The sequence below is a fragment of the Halyomorpha halys genome, unplaced genomic scaffold (genome assembly GCF_000696795.3).
Source record: "Halyomorpha halys isolate HHAL.00 unplaced genomic scaffold, Hhal_1.1 Scaffold510.1, whole genome shotgun sequence".
NCBI lineage: Eukaryota > Metazoa > Arthropoda > Insecta > Hemiptera > Pentatomidae > Halyomorpha > Halyomorpha halys.
In genome coordinates, this window is record NW_027115101.1 from 1,251 (window position 1) to 20,868 (window position 19,618).

General features: G+C 31.3%; 1 protein-coding gene across 1 annotated transcript in view; it reads left to right on the top strand.

Annotated features, from left to right (window-relative positions):
• Positions 1-7,456: 7,456 nt before the first annotated feature.
• The window catches only part of Nlg4 (Neuroligin 4), a gene marked incomplete at its 5' end in the record, with an annotated part of 166,285 nt that continues 154,123 nt past the window's right edge, over positions 7,457-19,618 (top strand). The window contains 1 exon segment of the mRNA XM_014425412.2: positions 7,457-7,606. Coding sequence (XP_014280898.1) covers positions 7,457-7,606 — 150 coding nt within the window.

Genomic DNA, 19,618 nt, shown 5'->3' on the forward strand with positions numbered 1-19,618 from the left:
GGGAGCTGCATCGTGCCTTAAGTGCAACAATTTCTTAAGTGCTAGGTTGTAAGGGGTAGACCCATGGGTCCACCTCATCACAGAGTTCTCTCCAGCACCGTCGTTTGCTTTCTTCAATGGCTTGTCGGAGGTTCCTTCTAGTCCTCTTGAACTCTAGATGTCTTTCTCGCCGGTAACGTCTTCTTGCTTGGTTGCAACACCGGCGAAGATCGTCAATAGTATCTGTCCACCTGTACACTAAGGAATAATGTTTGTCAGACTTTGAACGGGTCATAGTCATTCACAAGCCTGAGATATAAAAGAGGTCAGTATACGCGTATTTTCTTCAGCTGACCCTTTCAATTCACACTCATCCTCCAGCATTAAAGTGAATGAAGCGCCATCAAAAGCCTTCGTGTTCCAGCCGTTGGTTCTCCATCGAAAACTATTCTTTCTTGTAGGTTTATCCAGGGTAATCAATATAGCCTGGTGATCATTGTTTGCATAAAAATCCACAAGCCTTCCAAGTTGCAATCCGTTGCAGTGTGGTCATAAACTAACGGCTAATTGGGTTTGGACTTCATAGCAGTTCAGAACTTGGACCCCAATTACATTTACCTTTTCTATGGATTAGGATCCAACGTTCAAGATTATTACAAGAAATAAAAAAAAAGTTTTTTTTATTCTTATAATAAGAATACCCATAAGATCCTTATGGGTTCGAATCCAGTTGTGAAAGATAATTATTTATAGTTAGGAAGCCCAGCTGAGGTACGCTCAGCCTATATAAATTGGGTATTTATAATTAGGGAAAAACCTAGGGGTTGAGTGTGATCATGAACTAATCACCTCCTTCCATAACCGTTGTTCAAGAAACATTACTTCCTTACAAAGTACTAAGCCTCGCATCATTCATGGGTAGTAGCAGTACAAGTTTTTTTTATTACTTGTAAACTGACCTTCGTTCCTTATCACGGTTACACAGTAGACCACTCTATATTTTTATGTTAGTGATATGTTATGGTAAGGTAGTAGACCGCTCGATTTGACTGTTGCAGTATGAGTAAATTAATCAATTCACCCTTCCCTTACAGACTGATGAACTTTAATTTCTACAATTGAAGACGAATATGAAAGGGAAATCAATTAATCTTGGAAGGACGCATACCGCCATTAGCTCCCGGTGCCTGGCCTAATCAAACGAACCTTCGCCCCGACTCCACCGCAGTCCACCGCAGCTCGCAGTCCCTGCTCCCTGAATTCGCTGACAACTCTAATTTCCCTCTGAGCCCAGTTACGGAATTTGAATTGAGTTGAATTGAGGCCATGAACTGAATTCGTAACATTGATCATAGCCGCACTTACCCTTTGGTGTGTAAACTCCTCAACTAAGATTTAAGTTGGGCTTAGAGAAGACTATATTACACAAATCCCTTTGTACACAAAAGGCAGGATTATTACTTAACTTGAGTAAATTGAAGTGATATCTTAAGATTAGCCGTCCACAAAGGTGCTTTCAATGTCTCCCGAAACCATAATTGTCATCAATCTAATTAAGCTTTTAATGTCTTTCCTTTTTTAAAAAAACAATATTTAGCCATGCCATTTTTTATTACTATAAATTAGTTCAAATACACAAACTTTGAGAATGGATTATTTCGTAAAATACGTTAATTCAATTATTATAAGCCACTAATTAATTTAATGATTAACATTAAATTTATTTTATAAATTTCTTACAAAAAATAAAAATAATATTCATTTAGATAAAAATCTTATATTACGAGTTTACATATTATTTATTCAGCTACAATTAATTTTTTTTAGGTTACCGTTAAACACCTGTTACTGTCCTTATTGTTGTTTAAATTGTTCCAAGTGAATGTGGGAAAATACTTTCAAAAACATTGATAACACTTTTGCCAAAATAAAACAATTAAGCAAATGTTTTGTCTTGTAAAGAACTTAAACACCAATCAAAATTGGCTATAGCTATTTAACTTAAAAAAAGAAATGTTTTTTTTGTTTTGTTTTTAATTTTTGTAATAGAACATTACTATATAATTGCAAATACTAAAGATTTTTATGGATAAAAATTGTTATTTTATTATTCACATCTTATATTTTTATTTTAATATATGTTCGTTAATATTAACTAAGGAAGAAAATATAATTAAATATGTACATAAATAATGGGGAGAAAAATTAAGAATAATAGGTAAATAAAGATAAACAAATATATTGAAAGAAAAAAATAAACAAACAAAAATGACTTAATAAAAAAATATTATGTATTACTATTATATATTGATATGTTCTGCGTTGAGATTTAATCGGGATACCAGGATAATCGGTGAGGGCAATTATCCAAAAATAAATAAATTAATTAATTTATATATTGAGTCCTAAAATACTATTATTATGATTGGGTTCTTTTCTAAAGGCTATTTGTGTTTTTACCAGTTTACCAATTAAATACCTTTAATTCATAAAATGTTGTTACCATTAATTATATAATATAATAAGGGGTGGTATATTGGGTTATATAATAGTATATAAACTAGATAAAGGGACTAAGTATTTATTTACAATTTATTACTGTGATTAAAATGGTTGTAATGATTCAAATAAATGGTTGCCATAAAATATGGTTCTTACATTATTGCTTATTGTTTAATTTATACTTATAGCTGTTGATTTGAATGATTCATGCCGTGGGATGTAGTTCCGTAGGTGTCGTCTCGTTTATAATGGATGTCCAGGTCTCGTGGCCCTTCTTACTACTTCGTCTGGTTGAAGTGCATCTTGCTCTGCTCCGGCTTCTGCTGCTCTCTCAAGCCTGGTCCTCTCTCGTATAAACCTTCCTCTTCACCGTTCTTTTTTCTTGATCTAGTTCTCCTGTATCTTTTCTCCCACTTCCCTTTTGGGGTATCTCTTCATTGGCCATTGGTAACCGAACGCTCTCGAGGTAAGCGTTTCCCTCCCGGGACCCGGCCCGAGAGTGGGTGAGAAAGTTTGACATGTTTAGGAAGGGCCTGCATCTGCTTAATTTGATTCTGGTCCCTCGTCAAAACCTGTCGTTTTTGTTATAACACTTAAAGTTTACCAAATCTAATTTTCTCAGGGCACTCTGATAAGGTGGCAAGCTTAACACATATGTTTTCATATCCGGGGACGCCCTAAAAGGTTCCTAGAAGAATACCCTGCCCAGGTATAGGGGCAGATGACGAAACACCTTAATTATACCTAGGACTGTCAAAAGTTCAATATTACAAACTATGCCAATAAGAATTTGAAAAATATTGTCTTACTTGGTATAAGTGTGCTGTGTATTTACATACCCAATACGTTTGTGCAGCACATTTTTTTTTTTCATGAGGTTTTTCCCTCTCTAACTATATTTAATTATAACTTACTGCAATATTAAATAAATCTTTAAGAGGTTTGTATACAAGACCTGGTCTTGTTTTACTTCAGATATCCCGAGTGTATGTTGAATATTTATTTCTAATGATCTGGAATGTTGAAGGTTGAAATTGTGATACATGCTTATCAATAAACAGGCATATATTTTATAAGACCTAATATTGTATTAATACCCTGGAGAGGCAGAATGTGTTAGTGATGTTAGTTTAAATCATTTATTTATAATAATATGATACCAGAACAAATTTAGGTGGTCTCACATGGGCAATAGAATAATGGCTTATCTGGTGATGTCTTCTAGCCGCTTCCCGGTGCTGGTTCAGCGGTTGGCGAAATAGTGAAAACCATGAAATCGCTTTGTCCTGTGTTCGAGAAACAGGTTACTTCTCCCTCAGTGGCTGGCCAGTCTGTCCTGGACTCTGGCGTGATGGTAGGGGCAGGCCAGGTCCTAGATTGGTGCATAGGCTGAGGCGGCAATGCAGTCATGAGGTCTTCCGGTGTCCGAAGCAAGGGGGCATCAGAAAATTAGACCCCTGACCCCGACTTTATACGAATTTAAAAAAAAACAAACGAAAAATTTGAATTAAATCCAACAAGGTTTCAATTTATTTCTTCGTAAAAATGATTAGAAAAATAATTATCGTTTATTGGGGATATAAATAATTATAATTTTGTTAATTACTTATGTTTGTATTGATATTTTGGACTGATTATTATGCTTTTTACTCAGAGCAATCCATCATGTTTGGGCAGCAATACTTTTTATAAAATAAAGCATTTCTCACTATCTCTCTCTGTCAGTTATGGTTAAAATAAAATAAGGTTTTCTTAATGAAACTGAGAAATATATTATTAATATATAAATATATTTTTTTCTCTAGGTAAACACATTCAAACGATACTCGTTTCGTATTTTCCTACTGTAATGAAATTATATTTTAAGGAATTCCTGTGTTTTTTTTTTTAAATATAGTTGGAGGATTTATAATTTAATTATTTCTTACCGGGTGCTGGTGCTCCAAAATAATTCTTATATTACTATTTATAACATATTTTGTTGGACCAGTAAGGAAACTGGAAGGGTGATCAATCGTTGCGGTTCTGAACCCAAATTTGAACATTTTAAATAATCTGACGTGGGCCACGGTTTGACTTTATTCATATTATATTTTAATTGTTTTGTACTAAATGGGATCTTCTTTTTTTTAATTAGTATTCAGTAATTGTTACTTAACTAATAATGTTTAAATGGAGCTCTGCAAACTAGCGCTGTAATCTGCTCGGTAGAGCTGCCCTAAATCTGTTTGATCAGTTCCACTCCTTCGTTCCAGTGAACATTAATGGTCTGGCTTTGTTCCAACTCGTGGTAAATGTGGTTAGTTCATCATATCGATTTCTTACTAACTATGCCCTTGCATAGATTTACTATGCAGTCGTGGGATTGTGGTGTCGGATTATATCAGCGTTTCATGATATTTTATTTTACACAAATACGCTTCTGTATATAAATGGACCGTGTTGGGCACATAGCCAGGCTTCACTTATAGAAACGCTATTTTATATTCTACATTCTAAAAGAGCAATTTTTAGCAAAACCATCGATCAAACATGGATTCATGGATACATGAATGATGGTTAGTGTCTATCTACTTATACATAAGGAATTTTTACTAAATTGTTCGATCTGAATAATAAATATAACTCGTAGAATGGCAATAAAAAAAACTAAATATACTTGAATTGATACCCCGTGATACCACAGAGTAACTAAAAATGTAGTGATAATTAACTAAAATCTAAAATAGATTTTTATAATATTACCCCAATTTATGCAGTTTGGTATTTGGTCTCCAACCTTTAATTTTCCTAATTTTGGGGTTTTTAAAATATTGGAAAGAGTTACACTCCCTCTTTACCACACTGAAGATGAAATCTCTTAAACTACTTACAATGAGGTAATTGTTTGTTCTTCGATAACCGTGTAACGAATTAATGAGAATTTTCTGTGTTGTTCAACCTCAAAAAAAAAGTTCAACCTTGATTTTAATCGAAATAAATTGTTTAAAAAATAATATTACGTATTAGACAAAAAAAAAATTATTTTCTAGTTCTTGAACAGCAGATAAAAGCTTTACTTATCTATAAATGAGATACACTTATACATTATACATTATTGAAAACAATGATTACTGCTATATGGAAATGATTATCACATAATTATTATATGATGAACAATAAACATCCTTTGTTTATATTGGTATTTTTACAGTCGTGTCATAAAAAGTAAATAAAGGAAGTTATGCGGGATTTATTTGAAAACCACAATAGAAAAAAAGATTGTTAATCCGCGCATTCCATTCCTCTAAGCCGTTTACAGTTCCCTTTATAGTTGTGGTAAAAGCCAGTTTTATTGTGGCATAGTCAAAGTTTTATCTGTAATAGAAGTGATCCCGAGCCTTAGAGGCTATTCAAGCACTCCGTGAAAATGGAAAGCGAAAATAAAAACAAAAATTATGAAAATCTTTAGTGCTTTTACTGTGCCATTGCTCGTAACATTTTTATTACCAGAGTGCAAAAAAAAAAGATTTTATGATGAATCAGAAATGTTTTGATAAGCGTTCAACTTTTTGCTTTGTAGAGAATACTGAAAATTATAAGGAGCATTCAAAATATTATATTTAAAAAACATTGATTGACCAGTAAAAAATTAAATTACACCGAATTTGAGTACTTGGTCCTGATTTAGGTTTCATTTTCTTCAATAAATGAATAATTACAATGATCCTTTATTTTTTCTGTCCTATTTTTCTCATATTAAAAAAAATATCTTGTTTTGTTTTCGGTAATTTATGTATGTAATTCTGAAAAAAGTAGGCAGTTAGATGATTGCTAAAACAATAGTTTATTATAAATAAAAGGTTACAGAGCTATGACAGAAGTACTAAGTACAAAGTAAAATACACCAAAGTGGAAACACATCTAATTACCTAAATCAACAGAATAGAATAAAACTCCCTTTCCACAGTTTTAATGAATCTAATAGTGAACTATTACAAGTAATTGACAGAATCTTGACAAAATTATTATTATAAACGAAAGCAAAACCAATATTTCAAAACAAAACCAGACATTTTTTATAACCTTCTAATGGTAGTTCACATGGGGACCGCTAGGGGTGCTGCTGGAGGTGTTCTAATATAGTATCAGCACAGTTATTTAAATTATAAATATAATTTACACACACCCACATATATATTTTCATTTTCCGGAAGTCTTTTTTTGATTTAATTTTGTAAAGTTGTCTTGGATATAATTGTAAATACCGCCTGATTTCAATCGCACTAAAACTGAGACAAATAGAATATTTAGAAAATACATTATTTATCAAAATACTAATGAACTACAGAGTAACAGAATGTTGATGTATAATAAAGAAAAAAAACTTGTTATGTAGGATGAGTGAGAAAGAAAATTAAAAGAATAATTAAAAGAAAGAAAGAAAAAAAATATATATCCCTTGTTCTGATTGAGCGCGGATTGCATTCGTTACAGATTAATTTTGGTCTTTTCCATTAGGGAAATAATTTTGACAATCAACAGCGCTTCCTTAAACGTAACCCCACCACTTACTAGCAAAAGCAATTAGGAATATTCTCGGAACCTATCATCTTTTATTCATTTTAATAACTCCTAGATTTGCATTTGTTCCGTGAACATTGTTGTAACTAGGAAATCAAGACCACTAAACATTGCATTCTTAATTTATATTTTCTTGCATACTACATTATCCTAAATTATGGTACATCTTTAATTAATGTATTATGAACGTCAATTTCTTATCGCTGCATATGCTAGAATTCATTTTATTTTACATATATAGTTATTTACGGTGATATCATTTCAATTATTGAATATGTGTAATTGAAATATTGTATACTAAAATTATATGTATTATTATATAATTTGTATTCCATTGAAAAAACAAAGGTGTTTGCTATTATTACTTGGTATCTTGAAGTTTTTATAACATTGTTGCTATTTTCTGTTTTAGGGTCTGAAAGGAGCAAGAAATATCCAGTGATTGTGTACATTCACGGAGAGTCGTACGAATGGAATTCTGGCAACCCATACGACGGCAGCGTTCTAGCGTCGTACGCCGACTTGGTCGTAGTAACGCTGAACTATCGCTTAGGAGTTCTAGGTCAGTACAAAATGTTTATTACTAATAAAATAAAAGATTCTTAATAAAATATATATGTATATATACCATGCTTGAGTAAATATGCCGATTCAGACTTTGGACCGAAAAGTAACTTTACTTACAACTAGCTTGGGGCTAAAATAATATATGTTTATATTAAAATATGTTGGAATAATTACCAACTATATGTTTTGTGTTTATGTAGCATTCATTATAAATGATGGGATGCTTATATAGATATTATTTTTTGTGACATTGATTTTCAAAAAGTTTCGGAAGTTGAGAAGTTCGGTTTTTGTGAAAATCCCAGACCGGCTTATTCCTGATGAAATCCCGTTTAACGTGCATGTTACATCTCTCCTTGAATAAAAAAATATACAAATGGTATTACAGTACAGATGAAACTACATAGACTTACGATAGTGGAAAGTAGCACATATTTAAAATAGCAGTTTTTATTCAGGACATGTTTAAGTTTTAATTACTCAAATATATGTTTCAACTTGAGTCTAGAGTATGCAGTGTGGAGATCCAGATTTCAGATGAGTGGGAACACTACTTAACAGGTCAACTATGATCCTAGCACGACCCACAAAGGGAAATTGCAGGAATAAGACTGGTGGTAAAAGAAGAAATACATGCATGCAACATTGGTGTGGTTCATGTTGATTGATAGGTTTACATTGGCCAGCACTCCTTCGAGAAAGTAACGGTTGAAAATAGGTGCTACCATGGACTCCAAAGATGGTCTAGAAACAGAATAGTATCTAGAATTACCAAAACTCGATTTTGTTTGCTGGACGCTCCCTAGGTGTCAGGAACTAGCTCTTGCTTGGTTTTATCTCTGAATCCTTTGAATCTATGAGACCGAGGACTGAGTCCCGAGGAAGACACTAGAGGCACTGTGGCAGAGGACGCTCAGTTTATTTTGGATATTCGAAACTGGAGAGCAGCACCACAGCAGAGAGATGAATGGTGGTCTAAGTTGTTGGTGGTCACTCCCTTGCATTGTGTATCTGGAGTTAAGAAGAAGAATGTATCTTAAAATTAGTCTTCATTCCGATATCATTAAGTTTTTCACCTGGAGTTATAAATTTTTATCAGGAACTATAATATAATAATATCTTATCTAAAAAAAAGTCTATTTTACTCTCATTATCCGGGTAAAATATTTTAAGCACCATTTTTTCCTGTGGCTTTTTTTGTACAAACTCATAATTAGTTTTAATATAGGAATAACTATTGCTGTGTATTTATCATATCTAACCTACCATACATAGATGTTTATAGACCGCCTGTGTATGCGAGTCACTAGATATATTTTAGTAACTATTATATTATATAATTCTATTTTCGAATAATACACTTATCAAAGACTCTACAGAACAATTTTAATTAAATATGTTATATTCATTAAACAAATATCATAATATAAAAAGAGGAATAGATTTATTATGAGTAAGTATGAAAGGAAACACTATATTGTTTAAGGTAACGGAAATACTGCTTGAAAAATATTTGATAAGTGAGACCGTCATCCGACCCTTGCTTTGTTCGTATTGACGGCTTGTCATCTCTTGCTTTGGTAATATGAAAATGTATCTTCTTTCATTTCCTAGTCATTATCATCATTAATTTTAGTATAAAAAACAACTATCCAAAACAACAAATCCATGACGTCACAAACGATCAAGGAAAAAATAACTCCGAAAATAATCGGAGGAAACCCTTCCCAGCCCGCCCCGCCTCCGAAATTTCCGAATTAGGCCCGTCTTATCCTACCTTTAAACGTTTACTAATAACAAGTACAGGAGTCCTTGAAAAAATAGTTAAATTAAGCAACATTGAAAAAAGTGGCTAAAACTGGAAATCGGCATGAAACCCGTAACTCCCACCCTTTGTGGTAGTCTTACTATCAAACTTTTAAAATATCACTTCTGATAATTTTTTTATTAGGCAACAGAATAATTTTAAAGTTAAATAAATGTGCATGTAGTTATAAAATATGATACATTTCACATCTATTTCATCGAGTCCTTCGAGTGAGCAGACTCTAAATTAGAAATCTGTGTATGTCGAAGTCATTCATATTTGGTAAACACTTTTCATCATTCGTGTATTTAGGATGAATTGGAACTTGAATGTAAACACAAAAATGGGAGAAAATGTAGAGAAAATATGTATCAGCTTCTTGCATAGAGATAAGAAACGACGATATAAAGGTACATAAAACATTATTGGACCAGGAGAATTAAAGATATTTAAGATACATTTTTAAGTTCAAGCTTGACAAGAATAGATGCTGCTTGTCACAAATCATTAATCATAAACGTCAAAGACACAAACATACTTATATTATACTGTTATTTCTAAGAATAAATTTATAAAAAAATTATAAATTCAAAAATAAAAATGACGCTTAATATTTTATCCCCTTACTGAGGTGTTTACCAAAAAGTAGTGTTTGATGAAGAATCGCAGTTCAACATTACTATTTAATAATCATTACATCAAGAGCAGTAATCTACCTCCATCTGTAAATAAACAAAACAAAGTTCCTAAATGTGGAACAATGGTATAACTATGCTCAGAATTGGATAATTCCCTTTAGTGTGTTACAGGAAAGTACAACATTAGTGAGTAAATTCATACCAGCATCAAACAGCGGAAGTGTGAAGATGTTGAATACAAAAGAGAAAATCCATTTGAATCATCACATGCATGCGTTTCACCCAACCTTTCATCTTCTAAATTAAAATTGTATTCTCTATCAACCTAAATTTCACCTAATCAATTGGGAATATTTTAATAATCACTACTTAGCAAAATCGTGTTTGGCATAAACTGTCATATTCGTTTGTTTTTTAACTCTATAATAAAAAATTAGAGGCTTCATTTTATTTATAATACTTAATTTATTAATTACCCTTATCATACAGTCTATCACTCTAGCTACCAGCAATAGGAATGTATTAATTAATTCTGATAATATGGAAGTGGTCCTCCGGGCAGGATATTCAGTCATTTGGACTACTGAAATAGGAAAAAATTAATTGCAAACCCTTAAGAAACTTGAATTTTCATAGCTGAGTTGTAACTATGGGTCATCATTGCACTTACATTTTTAATTATCCTGTTGTGTGATAAAAATAAATAAATCGATATATTTTTTTAATATATGGACTTATTGCATGTATTAACTATCTTACTCAAGATGTAATAGTCTCTGATACTAATGAGTAATTTATGAAATTTCCACCTCCTAATGTTAGATCCAATTTATTATCCTTGGAGGTAATTCTCTTAGACAACCTCCATCCTCTTTTTCAATTGTACGGAGGCGAGGAAATTGATTCGGAATCGCCGAGGGGGAATCTACATAAGACAAAGTGAGCCATTAGGAGAGGCTGATGAAAAGAAATTGTTTTAATATCTGGCTAAGTTGCCGTACTACGGGACAATGTAGCCCTTCCCCACCTGATTTTAAATTTAAATGAGTCTTCTCCTGCCCGGCCCTTGTTAGGAGCCACCATTACCTCCGCCAATTAATACCCGACGCGGAGGCAGTATTTCTCGCCCTCCTGTCACCTACAACTGCTCTTTTGTAAATGTCGATATACTTACGTAACAAGTCCCTCGTCTTCAATATCATCTTCAGACCAGGGTCTGATTCCTGCTAGCGAATCTGTCAAAAATTTGATTTAAATAAATTCAAAATCATACAAATAAATCTGGTGCGGTGAGCATTACCTTCACCTACTGCCCTACTTTATATTTAGTTTATATAAGTATAGATATTTTTATAGCATACAAAGTGACATTGTTATAAAAATAAAAGTTATTGACTTAATGAAGTTTTAACAGTTTTCTGTAAAGAAATTTTAATATTTTTTGTAGAAAAATTTTAACATTTCCATTGGCAAAAGTATGAAAAAAAAATTAAAATTTTGTTCTTAACCATTTATCCAATGCTGAATTGCTATAGAATCAATATTGAAAATATTGATGATTTTATGAAGTTGTTCATCTAAAAATTCACCTATATGTTATGTAAAATGAATAAGCTATCGATAAAATAATTAAGCTAAAAGATAAACCTCAAAGTCACTTAAGATTGATCAAATTCTTGTTATTGTATTTTGATTACCTAATGTTTGATTTCGTACAGTTTTTTATTATAAGTATTAGCTTTCTTAATGATTCTCAACTAACTGCTGCATCCCCTTAATATCCACTGATATGCTTTAAATAGTGTTACATCTGATATATGTTTTTTTTTATTACGTCTATGACCTTAAAACCCTGATTGTACCGTAGTCTGGAGTTGCTTTTTTACAACCTTTCTTGCTTTGGGACAGTCTGTAGGGAATCCAAGTTGGAAATGTAACCAGAGTAAACGGTATTATGTTAAGATAAAATAAAATAAAAAAAAAATGTTTTGTTCAAATGCGCCACCATTTATGCAGCGATTTCATCGATACCAGTTAAGATAAAAAAGAAATATAATAAAAACTACCGAAAAACTTAAAAACATAAATAAAGAAATAAAATAAAAATAAGGCATTTGATATTTAATTTTGTTATTTTACTTTCTGAGACTTATGGAACCTGAAATGTAAATCCACATTCCGATAAAACCGAAATAAAAATAACTGCAGTTGTTTCGGTTAACCTAAAGTAACTGAAAGTTTGAATTCGAGGGGCTGCCATGATGTACGAGCGCCCCATGTGGTCAACATCCAAAGCTTTCCTACACTAGTCCTCTCTGTAGTGAGCATAAGTAAACGGGGCATGAAAGAGCCATTTTTTTTTAAAGAAGCAATTAATTTTTCTTTGTTCACTTTAAAAATCTACCGTGAGTGAGTAGAAGCAGCGAAGAGAGAAGCATAGGAATGCGGAGGGAAGAAGGAAACATGGAGTAAGTCCACCTAGCAATAGTTAACATCCACATCATCATCAACCACCTTATATCTACAATTTTCCATTGCCCAGTCATTCCAAACTAATTAACCCTTTTAATCATAAATGTTTCATTTCGGCCACTCCCTACACCACTTGTAACTTATATAATACAATTTTATTTCATTCAATCATGTTTTATTTTTCAATTATAAAGTTCACTAAAATCCAACCAGCCAACTCAAAGTGTATGTATGTCTAGAGTTTAGTTGAAGGCATACTCCATACAGCAGTTATAATATAAAACTCAGTAAATTATCATCAAATTACCATTTGCTGACATCTCTCCTGCGTTTCTTATTTTAAATCATGAGCCGAAGCAAGAATATCTAAGATCTTTAACGAAATTTGGATTTTTTAGTTGCTATTCTTTAAAAGTTTACGAGAAAATTATGAATGGTTATAGTAGAAATTAGATACGGTGACTCATTGAACACTGAATCCCTGCAGTAATATATACAACCGATTAATGAGGACTTAATAATGCTTAGGTTGATCGCCGTGCTTGACTGAGAGTGCAAATAACCTCATTAGTAGCTGATTAGCCCAGCCATCTGTAAAGCGAGCCTCCTGCAACCTCCAAAATGTTTACTCTAGTTATTATCATCCTAAAATCATTTTGCAAATATCCCTTACCTTTGTATCTAGTTTTAATTCTTGTATTTATTGTTCACTTGCGAAATTATATTACAATTTTAATTAATAGTTAAACATATTAATTAAACAAGAAAATGATGGTCAGGATGTTCAAGATTAAAATACTTTATTTAATGAATACCTAAGTTTCAGCCATATGATACGCATTCTTCTAGGGCCATAAACGAATTGTATGAAATAATTCAGTACCTCTATAACCCATGAAGGATCAGTGGCTCAGTACTTTGTTGTGTGCTGTTACTGTACTAACGGTTGTGCAAGAAGGTTATTTGATCAGAATCACGCTCGACTGCCATTTCTTTTTCTAATTAAGGGTACCCACTTCAGCAGCCCGGTTGGTGGTTCCCTTACGGCTACTTATGTGTTAACTTTTTATTTATATCATTTATGTTAATATTAGCACATCTCTTGCAGTTTAACCATTAATAAGTTATTGAAACGGGTTTAAATCACAATATATAAGTAGATAGTTATGTTTATAAATATTTTATTATGTAAAATATTTATAACTATTTTTAAACTTTACATGGAGTTATCCGTATATAACAATTTAGAACACCTTTTTTACGAATTATCAATTATTTGTAGGAATTATTAATGTAACATCATAATTAAATGATGTCGAATTAACGATCAATTTTTCTCATATTAAGTCTGATACACAAATGAGTTTCAGTTTAATTTGAATGGACTTCAGGTTCAATTTCCAAACTAATTAATTCCGATTCCATAAATAAAACAGAGATAATTTATTCCCTCATTCTAACTTTGATATTTCCATCATTTATTATAATTATAAACACACAACAATAAATAGTATTTACGACCAAGGAGAAAAGTTTAATATTTCAATAATTTATTTTAAAATTGATGAAAATAATATAAAATATATAAAAAAATTTATATAATTAATTATAAAAGTTAATTAAATATAGAAGATAATTAAATATGGTAGGTAATTGAATACAGGTAATAATTAAAAAAATAAATAAAATCAGGTGTACGAGATTAATTTAAATATTTTGACCTAAATTATAATGTTTCATGCATATTGAGTTTAATTCAAACTTCATCAAGTAAATAGTTGCAGTTGCTTTTACCATATTAGAATGAAAAGATGAATAATTTATTTTCAAGAGCAAAGTGGTCTATTAAATTATTACTGGAGGGCCAAATAGCTGAGCCAGCTGGGCCTATGTTACCAGGGGCGCTTAGTTTTGAAAGTTGTGAGTTCGATTCCCACCCCAATCAAACTTTATTTCTGAGGCCCCGAGAAATGAATCTTGACATTCCTATCCTGGGGCTGTATAGGTGCTCAGTGGAGGACTTGAGCCATTAAAAAAAAGGATTATACTATTGTTATACGTAGAACAGTGAAGCTATACTATTTCAGTAAAAAAAAAGAAGTCTTAAAAAAATTAATAAGATATTGCAAATGATAAAAGTTAATTATTGAAAAATATAGTCATGAAAATGTACTGCGTATTGTAGTTAAAACAAGCATTTTACTGTATTATTATTATTTCTTGATGTTATAACTGATATCAGCCTTTTTTTTATTTTAAAAAAAATATGTTTTTGTTGTTTATAATTAGAGATCGGATTTTTGTGCAGTGAATAACCAAAAAACTTGCATGATAAAATCCAAAAAGTATATTATACACTAAAATTCCGCAATAATCAAGTTTATTGTTGATATTTATAATAATACATGTAAAACTCATCAAAATTTTTTGAATAAAATTAAACTTGCTAAAATTGTATATATTTATAAAAACATACAATAAAAAATGAACTTCTCTGACTAAAAACCTAAAATATTTTCCATAATCGAAGAGCTATGAGGAAACCAATTTAATTGAATTATTTTATATTCCTATTATGAAGACAGGAATTTTCAACTTCTTAAAACAACCTCAATTTTAAGGAAATATCCAAGGCACTATATAGAAAGGAGTATTTCAAAATATTTAAACGAAATTCCCTTTCCATTTCCCTAATATCTGTCATAGCATGTTATTTCGCTTAGTTTTTCAGATGTGTAACCAAAAAACTGACAAGTAATATGTCAATGTAGATATACAATACAAAGTTTGATTAAAAATACATCGGTATATTTATTTTGGGCATTTTTCTCTTTTAAAATTACAACTAAAATAGTCGGATGGGAAAATAAAAAAATTCCAATACAAATTTTTCTCAGATTTCCCCTACCGATTGCTTCATGGTCACCGTAAAATAATAATAATAATTTGTGTCTCTTGTAAATCCAAATTAATGAAATTCATATGTTCAATTATGAGTAATTTTATATTTCCAACATCTCTTAAGGTTAGTATTCCATAAATCTTTGTGTTAATAAAAAAAAAAAAAATGTTATTCACTGGGCATCGTCTAAAATCTGTTTTCACTATAACTAACTAAACATTATTATATAAAATATTTAGTTGTACTGTGACATAAGTTCAAATGTCATTTATAAAAAATAGATAATTACATTGATTTGTAGATATTGATTAATAATTATTAATAGACAAGAACGTACAAAATGATATATCTGTCTCACATTCTCTTAACTACGGATCCTGGCTTGATTTATGAAACAAACAACGAATTTGTATCATTTTACTCAGACCAGCCTGAATATATTGAATGTGAGATTTTCCTATCCTAAGATTTTCCGGTATTTATAATAATCCTATTTTTAGCTTCCGACCTATTTTTTAAGGTGTACCTCAAGGTTCCTTTCTATCATCTAATCTTTTCTCCATCTGTTTCAATGACCTTCCGCTCGCCATCAAGAATTTCTTGTATCATATATTTGCAGACGACTTACAAATCAACTTTCCTTCGATCCTCATGACACTTACAATGCCATTCTTGAACTACAAGAAGACATCAATAGGATATCACTTGGACAACCAACAATAAACTTACATTTAATGCCGAAAAGACTAGTAAAGCTATCGTAATCGGGTCTCCATCTCTCCTTAAATCTATCCCAGGACTCTAGCCAACGTTATCTTAAACAATAAGCCCATAACCCAGTATAATGTCGATCTGAAGTGGCTCTATACATACTTCCGATGCCAGTATTTCCTAGCTTCCTTTCTATTCCAAGTAATTAGTACTCAGTGTATCCTCCTATGTCCTTGAAAACCTGCAATTCAAATTCTCAGTCCAATCTCGTACTACCATCACCCGTTTATCTGACATCTACCCTCCACTTCACCGAACTGCTGCATTTGACAAATCATTTTTTACCTGGCGTGCCTTCCCCTGGAACTCTATTCCTTCCAACATACGTCATGTACCAACCCTTTCCTCGTTTAAAACTCTTCTACTTTTGCAATATGTTATCAACATCATCATACATCATAAAACTACGTTAACTTTTTCATGATGAAACAAATTGAATTAAATTGATCTTGATCTTTCATAATACTATTGGATCGACTTGCATGCTAAGTAAGTATTAAATATAATAATAATAATAATTATAATAATAATAAAATATAATAGGCGATGTATCTCTGTAAGTGGGTTTGATGTAAGATCAGGAGGGTACGTCCCTACCAAAAAATCTATTAACGAAATTTTGTATCCATACCCACCAATAAAAATTTTCTATTTCTGTGATAAATATGAATTTTAGTACCACATGAGTTTTTCTCTTAAAATTCCTGTGCCAGTAAAAAATCTTTGTATACCTGTAATTTGGTACAAAACATTAATAACGTTACTCCCTATCATGAATTCACCACGATCATGCACATTGAAGACAGAAACATAGCAACAAAATCGAATTTATTTTGTCCCTAACACAAAAATTTCAAATATACTATTATACTATTCAAATAATAAAATAAATATAAAATACGATCTAATAATAATTAAATATACCTTGATTTTGTTGAATGAAAATTACTAGAAAAATAAAAAAACAACCTCTCTCTACCAAGTTGTAAATTTTCCCATTTCTTTTGTCTTTCCCGTTGGCAAAATGAAGCAATAAATATCGATGATTGGTGAGACCCTTTGAGAGGACAAAAACCAAAGACAGGACCAGTTCTTCAAAGGTCATTATCCTTTTTGACGATTAGCCTCTCCGTGGGGTGGCGACTTGACAGCGGGACCTGAAATAAGGCTAGGAAAACAAACTCACCCCTAATGATTACCTTCCTCCCCTGGCGTACAAATATTTGTTTTCTTAACTGGCTGAAATATTTTCTCCCAAAGCCATTCCACTACCGCTGCATTAATCACTGTTTAGATTAGACGAATTTTTTTTATTGCATATAAAATATTAATTTTTTTTTATTAGATTCATAAGAGCATTTTAGACCCAATAGATTTTGATGGTTTCCTAAAGTTTTAGGTTTCAGCAATATCATCAGTATGGTTTCACTATGCATATATTAACAAAAGCGTTAGAAATTAGTTTCAAAAACTATGATTCCCTGATTTTATAAGATTTCAGATAGATCATTTTCCATGTACACTATTTTTTTCAAATTAAAAGATAGCCTATCTACTCGATATTAAAAATAAGACACAATAATATGAAAACAAATAATATCAATCTGTTTTCAAGTTATTGCCTGTCAGGTTTGCGATGTCAGCTGACGGAAGGCCATATCAGCTGGCCGAATATCATATTAGTTGTATAGTGTATAAATTGATTTTGTATCCAGGGTATCCTTCCCTATACATTTCCTTTTTTAAAAAAAAGTTTCCACCCGCTGTCACGTAACTGCAGTCAAATTCGAGATCGATTACGCAGGTTAAAAAATGTTTTACTATATAAAATAAGCATTCCCTTCTATTATTTTTTGAAATTACGATATTCTTCCAGAGATTGTAACGCATGGAGCATCGATCAATATAATTCCTCTGTCTGTTTTAAAGGTTGATAAGTTAGACTATCCTAGAGTAGAGTTTTAATGACCAGTATATGCAGTAATTATATGAAGATAATTATATTATGTAAATACATGGTATGAAATATACCATTATATTACATAAATATTATTACTATCTGTATTTTCATTCAATGTAATTTTATTTTTGCTGCTAATATGAACTTTAATAACCAATATGAAATTAATTTTTCCATTTCCAGTAAGGAAATTATTTTAACTTTTACCTTGAACGGCGCTTATACTATACTGATTGATTGTACCGCTAAGCTCTGTGGGTATCGTCTAACCTTTGCGCCGCAGCATAGATTTCAAAGGGTTGGAGATTTTTTTACAACAACTTCGAAGAGCTTTAATGTATTTCTCTCGATTTACAGCAGTAAATTATGGATAAATAGTTCAGTTGTTAGATTCAGCTTTGAAATACAATATGTATGTATATATTCAAAATTTTACCTTTAACAATAACATAGTTGAGCATGCACAGTGCGTTTAAGCCACTCCATACAAAACGAACAAATAGATTTGCATTCAATTCAAATTACTTTAGGTATTATTTAAATGTTTGATGGATTACAAACCTTGTGTGTTTGCGTGTTTGTAAATTTTAATCTATTTTAAATTTAAATATTGCATTCTGTCTAACATAAGTACAGTGGTATAGAAGTAGAATAATACATTGTATGCACATTTTAAGAAATTGACAAATAAAATAATTAAAAGGTAACAATTAATCAAACTATTTCTTTTTCAATAATTCAAAAAGCTATGTTATGTTCACATTTTGAGTGCTGAGTTTGTATGTTTTTCAAGTTAATCATAAAAACTTTATTAAATTTGTGTTGTATTTTTTCTAGCGTTTCTATATGTTATTGGAAATATTAAATATAATTAATTTATTTTATAAAATTCGCAATCGAATATTTTACTATTTTATAATAGTTTTTATTCATCCATACTTATACTAGATTCTTAATGAATATGGTAGACTGCTCTTGGCTTCTTAAAATTCCTAAAATACCAGCTTTGTTCGAAAAATTCAACCAAATATAGCTTTCAAAGTTACACCTTGAATAGAAATCCATTCTATCTCTGAGTAGTTAAGATTTATTTCACTACTGCAATGTTATAAATAATAGATTTATGAAAAAAAAAGATTATGATAGCTATTTTAATTTTAATTTTTCAATGATCCACTAACGCCTGTTGAACAGATTTGATACTTAGGACTCCATCTTGACAAGAAACTTACTTGGAATCCACACACAAGACTGAAACGACAAGAAACTGCTCGTAAATTCCGATTGCTACAACACTTACTTGACAAACGCTCTAAGCTTCCCATTCACTACAAAAAATTAGTATACACTACGATCATAAGACCAATTTGGACATATGGAATTGAGCTCTGGGGCTCCGTCAAACCATCAAATTCCACCCACCTCCAATCCTTACAATCCAAAATCCTACGTAAAAT